The sequence below is a fragment of the Pelophylax lessonae genome, assembly GCF_965119305.1.
Source record: "Pelophylax lessonae genome assembly, chromosome: 11".
Taxonomy (NCBI): Eukaryota; Metazoa; Chordata; class Amphibia; order Anura; family Ranidae; genus Pelophylax; species Pelophylax lessonae.
Window position 1 is genome coordinate 180,216,892 of NC_138778.1, and position 16,848 is coordinate 180,233,739.

Here is a 16,848-nt window from a genome sequence, read left to right on the forward strand (position 1 = left end):
GAAATACATGGGGTCACACCGGACATATCTGGTCCCCATAGTATTCCCTGGTGATTCCAACACAACTGCAAAAATAAGAGGTTTACAACTTGCTGAGACTTGTTTGTACTATGTATGTTTGATCTTGTATGTATTTATATATTTTTTGTTCTCCGGTCTTCCCCCCTCTTTTTTTGTCTATTTGATATGCAAATATAAATAAAAGTTTTTATACCTATTCCCTGGAGTAGTACTATACTATTACTATTGGTCTGAGACAGTACCTTACAAAGTCTCCACCTATGCCCCACACCACTTCAATTCCTGTCTCTTCAATATAATTGGGATGTGGTACCTTTAACCGACTATTGATTGGTAAATAGATCCATTTTGTTTGATAACCTTCATTGAATGTCTTCCATGGTGACAGCTACCTCTACACCATAAACAGGCAGTAATACAGGCTACCTTTGTAGCTCACATCATACATTTACATAGCTTTCCATATTCAGCCATCGAATTCTTTGTAATTGTTGCCAACCGGCCTATAGTAAAAATACATCATTTGTTTGACGTTAAATACCGAGGTTATGGCAGGACTAGCTTTTTTTACTGCAGGCGATTCTCTTTCAAATAAAAGTGGTCCCATGGGCAGATTCAGTGCAGGATCACTTTTAGAAGTAACGCCGCTTCCCGGTCGTTCCCGGGCTCACCTGACCGATCAGTGAAGCCCGGGAGTGATCCGACGCTGGCAGTAGCTGGATATGGAGAAGAGTGAGGCCAAGATGGCCGCCACTCATCACTAAGCCCTTGGGGGACTGAAGAGATGTCATGACGTCACTTCCGGTTCCCGGGCCATAGTGAATTCATTTTTTTTTTTTTTTTTGGTTCTTTTTTTAACTTTTGCTTTTAACCGGTTGCCGACCGCCGCACGACTATATACTGCGGCGGTCATGGGTACGTCACTCGCCTGTCACTGACTTGAGAGCCAATTGCGGGATCGTTCACTGACAAGTCAGTGCGTGTGACCGGCGGACCCGATGTCCGCCGGTCACACTACGATCGCTCCGGTGAAGGGAGAAAGGCGGAGCGGCTTATGTAAACAAGCCGTCCGTCATTCTCCCTGGTGTAAAAATTAAGATCAGACGGTTCTACTATGTAGGACCGTTGATCTTTGTTTTTACACCAATTGCCATGTCCCTATACAGTTAGAATCACGCCCCTAGGACACACTTAACCCCTCCCTCTCCAATACAGTTAACCCCTTCCCTGCCAGTGTCATTTTTGCAGTAACAGTGCATATGTATAGCACTGATTACTGCAGTAATGTCACTGGTAACCCCAAAAGTGTCAAAAATGTTAGTCAAGGGTCCGATCTGTCCGCCGCAATGTCGCAGTACCGAAAAAAAATCGCAGATCGCCGCCATTACGCGTTAAAAAAAAAAACACCAAAAATGACAAAAATCTTTCCCTTTGTTAGTAAACGCGATAACTTTTGCGCAAACCAATCAAAATACGCTTTTTGCGATTTTGTTTTTTTACCAAACATATGTAGCATAAAACAAATTGGCCGAAAATGTTAAAAAATTTAGATTGTTACATTTTTTTTTGGGGGGAATTTCATATAAAAAAATGTGAAAAATATTGTTATTTTTGCAAAATTTACGCTCTTTTTTTGTTTATAGCGCATGATCAAAAAATTGCACAGGTGATCAAATACCACCAAAAGAAAGCTCTGTTTGTGGGAAAAAAAGGACGTCAAATTCGTTTAGGTACAGCGTCGCACGACCGCGCAATTGTCCGTTAAAGTCACGCAGTAAAAAATCGCAAAAAAAACCCCTGGTCTTTTAGCAGCCAAATCCTCCGGGGCTTAAGTGGTTAAAGGTAAATGAGAGATTTGGGGTCTTTTTAACCCCAGATCTCTCAATAAAAAGGACCTATCATCTTTATTTCTATTACAAGGGATGTTTTAATTCCATGTAATAGGAAAAAAGTGATTAAAAAAATAAAAGGACAGTGTAAACATAAAAAGTAAAAAAGTGCAAAAGTAAATGTATATGTAAGTCACGCACGCATATGTAAACGGTGTTCAAACCACACATGAGGTATTGCCGCGACCGCTTGAGCGAGAGCAATTATTCTAGCTCAAGAACTCCTATGTAACTCTCAACAGGTAACCTGTAAATATTTTTCAAGTGTCCCCTATTGAGATTTTTAAGTACCGTAGATTGCCCCAGCACAATTTTAAATCATGACATGTTGGGTATCTATTTACTTGGCGTAACATCATCTTTTATATTTTACAAAAAGATTGCGTAATCTGTAGTGGTATTTTGAGCAAAAAGTTCTAGAAAAGACCTGGTCAGCAAGTGGTTGAATAGAAAAACAACATTCAGTGAACAGAGATCGTCTCTTATCGTGTAGGTCTTAATCTGTCAGGTTTTTATTGTTGTATGTGTCCCAGTTGGGGAAACTTCTCCTCGCCTTCCTCCTGGTGACCAAGTAAAAGGTCATCTCCCCCAACTGAGATAAAGACAACAATACTTAAAACCTGACATCTAATTCTTTCTCACTTTACTGTTTTTATTGCAGTGTGTGCCTTTATTAGAGAGATCCTTTTTTTCCTGTCTTGGTTAATGTTGTCACTGGGACAGGAAGAGAGTGAAAATGTTCCAACCGGTATAAAAAGGGCAATAAAAAAAGAAATGTTTTCGATTTAAGTTGTTCACATCAAGCTGTATATTTAAATACCTTTTAGGTAAACGAGGCTCAAAGGAGATGTCCGATGAATTACGCTCCAGGGATATGTATGTTAATATCGTTAAGCCATCCACTTGGTCTCTTGGTAGCAAAACAAAACAAAAAAAAAATATCACCTAGGGCTCATTTACATCTGTGTGTTGTGTTAGTGCATGCGCTTTACCATGCTTTATATGTTACATGCATTGCATTAAGGCAACCCATTGAAATCCATGGGCTTCCAATACACAATACTGCATTTTTGCTGCTGCGGTGCATGTGTGTTTGGGTGCTATTAAAAATGTATGGTACTGCAATGTGTCAATGCAAATATTGTACACAATGCAGAGATGTAAATAATCCCTGAATTGTCTCTATGAAGTAGTTTTCTCAGTTGTATGAAGGCAAACTCTCCTACAGACCTGCAGATGGATGGAGATTTCCAACTCCTTTATTTGTACTGTAAATTGGCTCCCTCTTGTGACCAGTTTTGGTACTGTACTACATAATCAGTAAAGCCGCTTGCACACGAATGCAATCATTTACAGATTTTTATATGCAGGATCTTGCTAGTAGAAAAAGTGAAAAAAAAATGCAAATTATGTTCCATAAGGACCTCACATATACACGGGTACAGGCAGGTAAATGTGTACACATATACATGTGTGAAATTGTTCTACTAGCTTTTTCAGTTTAAGTGTATATGCTTGTATATACCTGCGTATTCCTGCACTCAAATGTAACTTTTTTTTTTTTTTTGTTTGTTTGATACGTCTCTTAATGTATCACTGCATTACAGATCTTTACATAGCAGTGTGCAATGTTCCATTGACAATAACACACCTATATTTAGATCCTTTAAAAATAAAAAATAAAAAAAATAAAAAGCCTCACGACTACCAACAGAATGTTTGTTTTTTTTCACCCATGTGCAAGAGGAACCATGTATGGGCAGGCTGATTATACTCAAGTTAATCAATCGATCAAGTTGGGTACAACTAGCCTGTCGGATTTTTTTTGCAATTATTGCCAGCGACTATAGCTGCTAGCAATAATCACTGTGCGTTCTCCCAGCCGGGACGGCTTCCCCCACTGGCTCACACAATAGCTTAGCAGAAGGTACAACACTAACTGTGTTGATTGGGTAATTGAGCGCTTTTCTTTCCTGCAACCTGTGGCTGTAGGAAAGGAAAATCGCACCATCTATGGCTGGCTTTAACCATACTAATATAAGAGATTTTCCACTTTCAGAGAGAAAACTGTACACCTGCCCCCTGTGGAAGGGGTATCCCAGTTTCAATAAAACAGCTACATCAAATCAGCTTGAAAGAGAAACTAGCGACAAAGGATGTTTGACACCGCGATTTCTAACCAATGGGTTTCCAAATCAGGGCTGTGCTGCCCAAAGACCGCCAAGTCTTTATGCAAGGCAAGTCCTAGTGCTGCATACTCTCATTGTCCTGCTGCAGGAGTCCTTACTCCAAGATCTCATGCCATATTTATATAGAACAGAAACAACTGCTTCAATGGCCTAAACACCTTACCCATTGTACACCAAATAGTTTGGTATCAGCAGTGCCCCTTCCAACCTTCCATTCCCTGTATAAGAAGATGTAGCTTTCAGCAGTTGGGAAGGGATTTGCACCTTTAGTACAGATGGTGCTGCAGCTCAGGGGTTTCCGATAAGTCCTATTATATTATGTGACATAGCTGATGTATCAGAATACAGTATGTCCAGTATGGTTGTTGCTTTTGTTTAATTGGTTTTGCAGTATGTAGTCTCTACTCATATTTGTTATAAAAACTAAAGTGTGCCCATTGTCTGTTGCAGGTTTGAAAAGGGAAGAATCTACACATTTATTGGGGAAGTGGTGGTCTCGGTGAACCCCTACAAGAACCTTCCGATCTATGGGAAAGATGTGATAGAACAGTATAAAGGGAGGGAGCTGTATGAGAGGCCCCCGCATCTCTTCTCTATCGCCGATGCTGCGTACAAGGCCATGAAAAGACGATGTAAAGACACCTGTATAGTTATATCAGGTAATGTTTTGTGAATTCTCTGTTCTAGAACCATTCTTGGCTGTCGTCTTATTTGTTCTTTGTAATGTTTACCTCGCCGTGGCAAGGTCAGTCAGAAGTTCAAACGCACTCCTTCCCCGCCGCCAGGCCGGTCAGAAAGCGAAGTGTGCTTCGCACATGCCACAAGGCTTCACTGCCAGTTCCCCTTACAGGCTATGGCGGCTGCAGCACCCGAAAGCTGATGGAAACATCGCTGGATTCCAGGACAGGTAAGTGTCGTAATATTAAAAAGTCTGCAGCTACATTTTTATGTAGCTGCTAAATTTTTATTTTTCTGTGGGGGGGGGGGGGGGGGGGCGCTGGAGCACCGTTTTAAAGTGGTTGTAAACCTCAGACATGAAGTATGAACAAAGCATATTCCCCTATAGCAGTAATGACGAGCCTTGGCACTCCAGATCCAGATGTTTTAGAACTACATTTCCCATAATGCTCATGCACTCTGCAGTGTAGTGGAGCATCATGGAAACTGTAGTTCCAAAACATCTGGGGTGCCAAGTTTCACCACCACTGCCCTATAGTGTGTTCTTGTCTCAATCCAGAGCACTAATTGCCATTTCTTTCTGCTGCTTCAGTCCTCTGTTCTCAGCATGAATCACTTCTGACAAGTTTAAGTGACACCAAGAGACAAATGGTTACATGGGAGGGAGCTCCAGCACACAAGCCTGGGCTTCCTTTTACCTATAAAATATGGTTTGGCTGCTGTGCCACAAGCTGAAGTCTCCAGTAGGAACAAACCCTTGGGAAGGATCACTGTTGTATGGAAGTAAGGATCACTATGGTATATGGAAGAAAGGATCACTATGGTATATGGAAGAAAGGAAGGAGCGAACACTATGGTACATGGAAGGAAGGATCTCTGTGGCCTATGAAAGGCTAAAAGGATCACTATGGCACGTGGAAGGCAGGAAGGATCACTATGGCACATGGAAGGCAGGAAGGATCACTATGGCACATGGAAGGCAGGAAGGATCACTATGACACAGAAGGCAGGAAGGATTAATATGGTACATGAAGGGCAGGAAGGATTATTATAGCACATGGAAGGCAGGAAGGATTTTTATGGTTCATGGAAGGCAGAAAGGATCACCATGACGCATGGAAGGCAGGAAGAATCACTATGGCACATAGAAGGCAAGAAGGATTTTATGGTACATGGAGGGCAGGAAGGATTATTATGGTACATGGAAGGCAGGAAGGATCACTATGGTACATGGAAGTCAGGAAGGATCGCAATGGCAAATGGAAGGCAGGAAGGATCACTAAGGCACATGGAAGAAGGATCACTATGGCACATGGAAGGCAGGGAGGATCACAATGACCAATGGAAGGCAAGAAGGATCACTATGGCACATGGAAGAAGGATCACTATGGCACATGGAAGGCATGAAGGATCACTATGGCACATGGAAGGCAAGAAGGATCACTATGGCACATGGAAAACAGGAAACATCACTATGACACATATAAGGCAGGAAGGATCAATATGGTACATGGAGGGCAGGAGGGATTATTATAGTGCATGGAAGGCATGAAGGATCACTATGGCACATGGAAGGCAGGAAGGATCACTATGGCACATGGAAAGCAGGAAACCTCACTATGACACATATAAGGCAGGAAGGATCAATATGGTACATGGAGGGCAGGAGGGATTATTATAGTGCATGGAAGGCATGAAGGATCACTATGGCACATGGAAGGCAGGAAGGATCACTATGGCACATGGAAAGCAGGAAACATCACTATGACACATATAAGGCAGGAAGGATCAATATGGTACATGGAGGGCAGGAGGGATTATTATAGTGCATGGAAGGCATGAAGGATTTTTATGGTACATGGAGGGCAGGAAGGATTATTATGGTACATGGAAGGCAGAAAGGATCACTATGGCACATGGAAAGCAGGAAACATCACTATGACACATATAAGGCAGGAAGGATCAATATGGTACATGGAGGGCAGGAGGGATTATTATAGTGCATGGAAGGCATGAAGGATCACTATGGCACATGGAAGGCAGGAAGGATCACTATGGCACATGGAAAGCAGGAAACATCACTATGACACATATAAGGCAGGAAGGATCAATATGGTACATGGAGGGCAGGAGGGATTATTATAGTGCATGGAAGGCATGAAGGATCACTATGGCACATGGAAGGCAGGAAGGATCACTATGGCACATGGAAAGCAGGAAACATCACTATGACACATATAAGGCAGGAAGGATCAATATGGTACATGGAGGGCAGGAGGGATTATTATAGTGCATGGAAGGCATGAAGGATTTTTATGGTACATGGAGGGCAGGAAGGATTATTATGGTACATGGAAGGCAGAAAGGATCACTATGGCACATGGAAAGCAGGAAACATCACTATGACACATATAAGGCAGGAAGGATCAATATGGTACATGGAGGGCAGGAGGGATTATTATAGTGCATGGAAGGCATGAAGGATTTTTATGGTACATGGAGGGCAGGAAGGATTATTATGGTACATGGAAGGCAGAAAGGATCACTATGGCACATGGAAAGCAGGAAACATCACTATGACACATATAAGGCAGGAAGGATCAATATGGTACATGGAGGGCAGGAGGGATTATTATAGTGCATGGAAGGCATGAAGGATCACTATGGCACATGGAAGGCAGGAAGGATCACTATGGCACATGGAAAGCAGGAAACATCACTATGACACATATAAGGCAGGAAGGATCAATATGGTACATGGAGGGCAGGAGGGATTATTATAGTGCATGGAAGGCATGAAGGATTTTTATGGTACATGGAGGGCAGGAAGGATTATTATGGTACATGGAAGGCAGAAAGGATCACTATGACGCATGGAAGGCAGGAAGGATTTTTATGGTACATGGAGGGCAGGAAGGATTATTATGGTACATGGAAGGCAGGAAGAATCACTATGGTACATGGAAGGCAGGAAGGATCACAATGACAAATGGAAGGCAAGAAGGATCACTATGGCACATGGAAGGCATGAAGGATCACTATGGAACATGGAAGTCAGGAAGGATCACTGTGGCACATGGAAGGCAGGAAGGATCACTCACTATTGCACATGGAAGGAAGAAAGAGAGAGAGAGAGGGGGGAGAGTTCACTTACCCAAGGCTGGCAGTTCTCCAGAGTCCCAGGCAGTGACATTGTGTGCACTGCTTCAAAATTCTCACCCACATGACCCCTTTACAGCCATAGAATTGACTGCACGCCGGGGTTTGTGGGCAGACACAGGGGGACATGGGGAGGAGGTGAAGCAGATCTAGCCTCCCTTCCTCTTCCATTCTATAGAGCGGCGGGTGACCTGGTGGGCGGGGGAAGTGGGGGGCTGTGCTGGCTGGGCACTGAGCAGGGGATCAAGCCTGGGTTCGTAGGACACTGTTATTTACTTGAAATCCCAGGACGGTCCTGCTGAATCCGGGACCGTTAGGAGGTATGCCATTATATATTCTGAAATCCTCCAGAATACAGGAGGAAGCAATGAAGCCTGCAGAGCCCAGAACAGCCCATAGCAATCACAAACTGCTCCGCTGACTACAGGGGAGCCAAAAAACTAAATTTGCCTGGCCTATTCAGGATCTTACCTAGGAGGGTGCTACATGTGTTTGCAGGTCTTTGCCATCATAAGCCCATTGGTTAGCCTTTTCGTATTGCACTAATAAGGTGCGCCGCCATTACACACTTTCCATGGGGACATAAGGATATTCCCTTACCGGGATCCTACATTTCCTGATTTGAATACTATATTCCCATACAGGGACTTATCGATGGAAAATTAACCTTACTACGCCTTTCATTGCGGGCTGATCCTTTGGGATCCTCATGGGAGTCCTCTGGGTCAGGTGCGGCCCCCCCTTGTCTCTCGCTTCACATCTCCATCATGTGTCTCTCAACCAAACTTTTTAACAATAAGGCACAAAAGAATTTCCTTTAAAGCAAGATACAGACCTGGAGGTGTGGATGTCTGGCAGTCTTTCTGATAGCACGAGCCATAGGTCTTCTCCTGGTCTCGTTTTTTACTATAAATTTTCTGTGGCCATTTTCTCTTGTTCTTATAAGTCTGAGATGCCTTCCTGTTGGACCACTGAGAAAGGTTTCCAACCGAAACGCGTCTGGTCCCTTTCAGGAAATCCCAGATATTCTTATCTGTGATGTATCATTTGGCCACTTGTTTCTAATTAGTTTGCTAATTTGTGTATAATGACCTATATATGTCTATACCATTGTAATTATATTCTATGTATAAATAAAATTTGATTGACTTACTCAAGCTCTGGTTTTTGCCACTTAAAGTCCCACCCCCAGGGGATTCCTTTTTTCCTTTAACTTTCATACCGGAATGTTGGCAAATTCCAGGGTAACCACCTTATCCGAATTTTGATTCTCTAATAAGGTTCTGGGTTCAGTTCCCACCAGTTCACTGGTATGTGCATCTCCAAAATAACACCCCCTAAGAAAAAGAATGGAGCAAAGCAATTCTCCATATTGGTGAAAAATCAGCTGACACTAATCCTCTGAGACTGCCAACAAGCTGTAAACTCTGCAATAGGGTTATGCTGTAAAGAAAAAAGGAGACACAAGGGTGTCTAAAGCCCCGTACACATGATCAGATTATCGAATGATCTGTCGTCCGTTTTTTGTGGCATGCTAGTCTGATGTGGAAAGTGAAGAGGTTTTTTTTCATACGAATTTTCCCGTACAACAGAATTCTACGTCAAAAGTGATGTCATGTGTTGGATTGCTTTGTATGTGTTCTTTTGTCTCTGAGCATGCCTAGTCTTGCTCTTAAGATTTTTTTCCCTGTCGAAATCTGTACTAATGAGACAAAAATCGGACGTTGTATTACGGACGACAAAAATGATATAGCCTGCACATCAGGATTTTGTCAGCCGAAAAGTCGGAGTCGGCTGTCGAAAGCACCATACTAACAACCTGAAAATCGACAGATTGATCGTCGGACGAATTTTCCCTACAGATTTTCTTATCGTGTGTACGGGCCTTTAGAGTAACAGTTTTAATGGTGCAATGTGAGATCTAAAAAGGTGTAGGTTCATCTACAGTATCAGCCAGGAAAACACTACAGGTGCATCTCATAAACTTTTCGAATATCATCAAAAAGTTGATTTATTTTAGTAATTCAATTCAAAAAGTGAAACTCATTTATTATATATAGATGCATTACATACAGAGTGATATATTTCAAGCATTTATTTATTTTAATTCTGATGATTTAGGCTTACAACTAGTGAAAATCCAAAATTCTGTATCTCAGAAAATTAGAATATTATATAAAACCAATAAAAAAGGATTTTTAATACACAAATGTTAGCCTACTGAAAAGTATGTCTATGTACAGTATGGTACGCACTCAAAACTTGGTCGGGCTCCTTTTGCATGAATTACTGCATCAATGCGGCGTGGAATGGAGGCGCTCAGACTGTGGTACTGCTGAGGTGTTCTGGAAGCCCAGGTTTCTTTGATAGTGGCTTTCAGGTCATCTGCATTGTTGGGTCTGGTGTCTCATCTTCCTCTTGACAATACCCCACAGCTTCTCTATGGGGTTTAGGTCAGGCGAGTTTGCTGGCCAATCAGGCACAGTGATACCATGATCATTAAACCAGGTATTGGTACTTTTTGGTGCTTAAAAAAAATAAATCCCTATTGGAATCCGCAGATTAGGGAGCCGGACACATAAATAGGGGGGGGGGGGCGGCACCCCTGTGCTCCTAATAGACGGGACGCCACTGGCAGTGTGGGCAGGTGCCAAGTCCTGCTGGAAAATGAAATCGGCATCTCTATAAAGCTGGTCAGCAGAGGAAAGCATGAAGTGCTCTAGAATTTCCTGCTAATTAAGAAAAAGAAAAAAGCTGGAAGCTGATTGGTTTCTGTGCTGAGCTGCACCAAATTTTGCACTCTCCAGTTTTAGTAAATCAACCGCACAGTGTCATAGCGTAATGGAATATTTATACCTAAAGTCTAAATCCAGGATTTCAGAAGGACACTGGAGCACTTGGGGGACGCTTCCTGCAGATAAATTATTGTGGGGTTTGGACCTAGAATTTCCTTGCTGTAGGGTATAATTAGTAGCTACCGTACCACCACTCTGCCCATATGTTTTTGTGTATCTTTTTCATCGTCCTATGTACTTATCCTTTGCTGTGTATTGCAGGGGAGAGCGGCGCCGGTAAGACTGAAGCCAGTAAATACATTATGCAGTACATAGCTGCCATCACCAATCCTAGCCAGAGGGCAGAGGTTGAGAGGTAAGACATAAAAGACCAGTTCCAACGAAATGATAAAACTGCCAAATATACATTTTTATGAACTGCAAATTCAAATGATAGCCCAATGAACTTGGGAAAATATTAGTTTTGCCAGAGGAGGGTTGTGTCACAGCTACCTCCCATCTGTCTTTTATTGTATTTTACATATCTGTCAGCTGTAAAGATTGTATGCACTGCAGGCGCATGTTATCACTTTAATATTAATGGAACCCACATAGAACTGGCCGCCTTCATTCTGTTGAATGTTTGGTCCGTGTTAGAATGGCTGTTATGTGTGCAAGTGAATTGCACCCTTGTATAATGAATGAGCATGTATACATGTGAGTACATTTGTCCGGAAATTATTTACTGTACCCACCCCCCTCTGATACACCTGGATTCTTTCTATTCATGTAACCTTATTGAGCTGTTGGGTTCACCGGGTTCTAGGAGCGCTGGAAGATAGCTGCTTGCTAAATTTGAGAGTTGTAGAACCATATCACAAATTAAATTGTCTACATCTTTGAAATGTTTATTATTGTTAGAACAATTCTTTTTACTTGGGCATGTAGCAGTTGGCACACTATGCACCATTCGATGTGCTTTTCAGGCTCTCCCAAGCTTCCCTGTTGAAAAATGTCTGTTTACAGAACTCAATAGCTCAAGCTGAAAACCCATAATTTAAAGAATCTATAACACTTTTGGACGTTCATGTCTCCTGTTTAAATTATTTATTGAAACAAAGAAATATACACTCACTTGCCACTTTATTAGGTACACCTTGCTAGTAGCGGGTTGGACCCCCTTTTGCCTTCAGAACTGCCTTAATTGTTCGTGGCATAGATTCACCAAGGTATTGGAAAAATTCCTCCCGAGATTTTGGCACATATTGGCAAGATAGCATCACGCAGTTGCTGCAGATTTGTTGGCTGCACATCCCAATGGTGCTCTATTGAATTGAGATCTGGTGAGTGTAGAGGCCATTGGAGTACAGTGACCTCATTGTCATGTTCAAGAAACCAATGGTGAGATGATTTGTGCTTTGTGACATGGTGCATTATTCTGTTGGAAGGAAGGAGCCATCAGACGATGGGTACACTGTAGTCATAAAGGGATGGACATGGTCAGCAACAATACTCAGGTTGGCGGTGGCATTTAAATGATGCTCAATTGGTGCTAACAGCCCAAAGCGTACCAAAAAAATATCCCCCACTCCAATACACCATTACCAGCCTGAGGCATTGATACAAGGCAGGATGGATCAATGTTTTCATGTTGTTTACACCAAATTCTGACCCTACCATCTAAATGTTGCAGCTGAAATAGGGACTCATCAGACCAAGCAACATTTTTCCAGTCTTCTATTATCCAATTTTAGTGAGCCTGTGAGAATTGTAGCCTCAGTTTCCTGTTCTTAGCTGACTGGAGTGGCACACGGTGTGGTCTTTTGCTGCTGTAGCCCCTCAAGCCCCTGCTTCAAGGTTCAAAGTGTTGTGCATTCAGAGATGGTATTCTGCATACCTTGTTAGCAACGAGTGGTTAAAGTATTCTCCTCTGACCCCTGACAAGGTATTTTCATCCACACAACTGCCGCTCACTGGATATTTTCTCTTTTTTCGGACCATTCTCTGTAAACCCTAGAGATGGTTGTGGATGAAAATCCCAGTTGATCAGCAGTTTTTGAAATACTCAGACCAGCCTGTCTGGCACCAACAACCATGTCGCTTTCAAAGTTACCTTAATCCTCTTTCTACCCCATTCTGATGCTTGGTTTGAAATTCAGAAAGTCATCTTCACCACGTCTAGATGCCTAAATGCATTGAGCTGCCATGCGGTTAGCTCATTAGCAATTTATGTTACCAAACAGGTGTACCTAATAAAGTGGCCAGTGAGTGTATATATACTCGTGTATATATACTCTAAATAGTCCAAGAGGCAGCCACATCACTCTGCGGTAAATGCCCAGGTGCTCACCCACAAAGAAATCCATACAAATTCAAAATTAGTATACAGACACTCACGGGTCTTGCGGTGGGGATAGGTCAAACAGCAGTGTTTTAATGTCAACATTTCAATGACGCTCAGTCCATCTTTCTTAAGATGCTACAACATGGAAGTGAACAGTGACTTTATATATACAAACAGCCTTTAGAAATAATTAAAATAAGCAACCCAAGGCTAGGAATATGTGTAAATCTGACAAGCCGGCAGTCAGGGCGAGGTGATTGGGCAGCTGTACAGCTTCCATGCACAACCATCAACCCCACATGGGCCCGCACCATATTTCTCAGCCCCTCAGAAATATACATAATGTTTTGGGAGTTCTTAGTAATATTCCAGCCTAAAATTATTTTTTAAACGTGTGCAAAAAAAGTGCAAAGACAGCTGCAAAGGGGGTAATACTGTAACATGAGATTGGTTAAAAGAAGCAATGATGGTTGAGCAGGTTACACTGCTGCATGGTAATAATTTGACTGTTTACTATATAGATTTATATTTTCGATATCTAACCTTATACCTTATGTAGAGGTTAATTTCTCTATAATATTTGTTATGGTGCCATGTCACTGCTTCAGGGTGAAGAACATGCTGCTCAAGTCCAACTGTGTCTTAGAAGCCTTTGGCAATGCCAAGACTAATAGAAACGACAACTCCAGCCGGTTTGGAAAGTACATGGACATTAACTTTGACTTCAAAGGTGATCCTATTGGTGGCCACATCAATAACTACTTATTGGAGAAGGTGAGATTAAATGATAGCTGTATATTGTTTACCTTGTGCATTCAGAGTAAAGTTAGTGTCTGTGAAATGACATGCGCTGATGACCGGCTAATATTCATCCCTCCAGTGCTCAGCAACTGTTCCCTTCTATATTCCAGCTGATAACAATACTCTGTGTTTTGGGGAATGCAGGAGCATGTACCCTCCCTTATACGTGAAAATACTGTCACATGACAGAGGGATGATGTCACTACTTTCTCTAGGCTCTGATAGTTCCTCTGATGCTCTTTAGGAACGGTAGGGGATTGTTGGAGGAATGAATATCAGTGGGTCAGGGGTGCATGGGCATTTTCACAGACACTATGGGGTTCATTTACTTAAGGCAAATAGACTGTGCACTTTGCAAAGTGCAGTTACATTCTGCAAGTGCAGTTGCTCCAAAGCTTAGTAAATGAGGTAAGGCTTCACTTTGCATAGAATACCCAATCATGTGCAAGGAAAATTAAAAAAAAAAAAAAAAACAGCATTTTTGCTCGCACAAGATTGGATGATGGAAGTCAGCAGACCTTCTGCTCATTTACTAAGCTCTAGAGGAGTGATGGCGAACCTTGGCACCCCAGATGTTTTGGAACTACATTTCCCATGATGCTCAACTACACTGCAAAGTGCAGGAGCATCATGGGAAATGTAGTTCCAAAACATCTGGGGTGCCAAGGTTTGCCATCACTGCCTAGAGCAACTGCAGCTCATTTACTAAGCTCTAGAGCAACATCAAAGTGCACAATCTTTTTGCCTTTAATAAATCAACCCCTATCATTTTGCCCTGAACATAATAATAATTACAGAATTCTGGCTACAATGGATGGTTATTTGGATATTTTCATTATCTTTCTTTAGTCCCGTGTCATTATCCAGCAGCTGGGGGAGAGAAACTTCCACTCCTTTTATCAGGTCAGTGTTGAATGGTGCAAGTGTTTTTTTTTGCCTTCAGGGACTAGGGTTTTCTTTTTGAGGGAATTATTCTATATTCTCTGAATATGCTTTAACCTTACAAAAAATGTTTAGTCTCTAACATTTTTTCAGCTACATGACCGTAAGGATGGCATAGATACTGGAAATCCGTATGCCCAGTCACTGTTGTCTCACCCAAGATTATCCAGCACTGGAAATGTCCACTTGTGATTACACCTTCTCTCTACATCACCATAACAGGAGCTCTTTTTTGGCCTAAGCGTTGCTGTTTATGGCAGAAGCTTTGCTTGTTGGGAATACAACTAAATTGTGTCTGTGCTGTTCTTTGATGTCTTTGGCTAGATTAAAGTAGAACTATGGGAAAAAAAAAACATTTTTATCAGTTTGGATAGAGTATGGGAGGATTATAACTCCTGTAAGTTTTTTTTTTTGCCATCTGTTTCCCATTGGGTAGATTTACCTTCACTTCCTGTCCCATGGCCAAACAGAAAGAAAGGAAATCCTTGCAAGTTCAGGGAATTTCTTGGGGACCCCCGGGTCTCCAGAGCTAGTGTCCCCATTGGAAGATTTCCCCTCTATTACTTTTCTGGGGAAAACCCCAAATTTGGGGTTTTCTTTTACTTTAACTTTCAGTGATAATAGTAATCAATACAAATAGAGAGGGTGAAACTCCCTAACAGGGGTACAGACAGCAATAAAAAACTGGCAGGTGTTCTAATCCCTCTTCACTCTATCCAAAACCAAATAAAAGTTTTGCCTTTAGTTATAATTTAAGTGACAGGACAGATCCTAGCATTCTCAAGCTGGTTGTAAAAGCAAAAGTTTTTTACCCTAAAGTGTTACTAAAGACTATTTTTTTTTAAATTAAAACAACAAAAATGTTATCTTTACCTGCTGTATGCAATGCTATTGCACAGAGTGACCCTGAACCAACACTTCTGGGGTCCACCGACGTCGCTATCCGCTTTTCCACTTCAGTGTCTGTCTCCATATCAAGTGCTTCCTGTGGGGACAGATATGTGGGCTCAATCCCGAGCTCGCTCCTCCTCATTAGATTTGATTGAAAACAGCAGGAGTCAATGGCTGCTTCCTCAATGTCCAGTGATAAGGGAAAGAGAGAGCAGCGATGCTGCTCTCAGGCACAGCAATGGATCGAGATTGGGGTCAGGAAAGTATTTAGGAGGGCTAGGGGGTTAATCTTGGAAGGTTTTTTTAGCCTTAATGCAGAAAGCCTTCCAATACCAGTGCCTCCAGCCCCCCTCCATAACACATACCTGAGTCCTGTATTGATTCAGCGCTGTGCCTGGTTTAAGTTCTTCTCTCCCCTCTCCGTGCTCTCACAAGCTTGACTGAAAGCAGCAGGGGCCATTGGCAGTCAAATCAAGAGAGGAGGGAGCAGGGGTGGTGTCATTTAAACAAGCAAAAACCAGCGCTCAACTCCTTGATGAGATGAACCACTTTAACTATATCCAAACGTAAAAAAATAAATAATACTAAAAAGCTACAAAATGCATGAAAGTGGGATAATCCAGAATAGATATTCCGTGTGTGAGTATAGCACAATCAAGGCGTAAATCTAAAAGCTTCCAACAAAAACTGTTTAAAATCTCCAGAGATATCTAAAAGCACAAAGATGATATAAAAGGCGATGAAGAAGAAAATGATCCCAACAATATTCTAAATAAAATCAATCAAAAACTTGATAATTCATAAAATAAAAGTGATGAGCAGTGAAATAGCAAATAATTTGTAAAAAGTGCAAAAAATGTATATAAAAGCGATGATAAAGGAAATAATCTGAATCATTTTCTGAGTAAAATCAATCAAAAACTTGATAATACATAAAATCAAAGTGATGCGCAGTGAATAGCAAATAATTCATAAATTGTGCAAAAAATATCCTAATTGAAATATTGTGACATACAGTGATAAACCATCAATAAAATAGCAGCAAAAAATATTCTATATTAATATCAATCTAGACATACACTTATGAATAAGCGATGCAGGTATAAAAGGTGCAGTGGTGCTAGATAAAGTGCATAAATGTCCATACAGTCCTTCAAAAT

The 16,848-nt window shown here is 41.7% G+C and overlaps 1 protein-coding gene across 1 annotated transcript in view; it reads left to right on the top strand.

Moving 5' to 3' along the window:
* The window catches only part of MYO1D (myosin ID), a 181,388-nt gene that overhangs the window by 92,471 nt on the left and 72,069 nt on the right, over window positions 1-16,848 (top strand). The window contains exons 2-5 of the mRNA XM_082271268.1: window positions 4,550-4,758; window positions 10,993-11,086; window positions 13,663-13,828; window positions 14,705-14,758. Of these exons, the coding sequence (XP_082127394.1) occupies window positions 4,550-4,758; window positions 10,993-11,086; window positions 13,663-13,828; window positions 14,705-14,758 (523 nt within the window). The remainder of the gene's footprint in view (window positions 1-4,549; window positions 4,759-10,992; window positions 11,087-13,662; window positions 13,829-14,704; window positions 14,759-16,848) is intronic.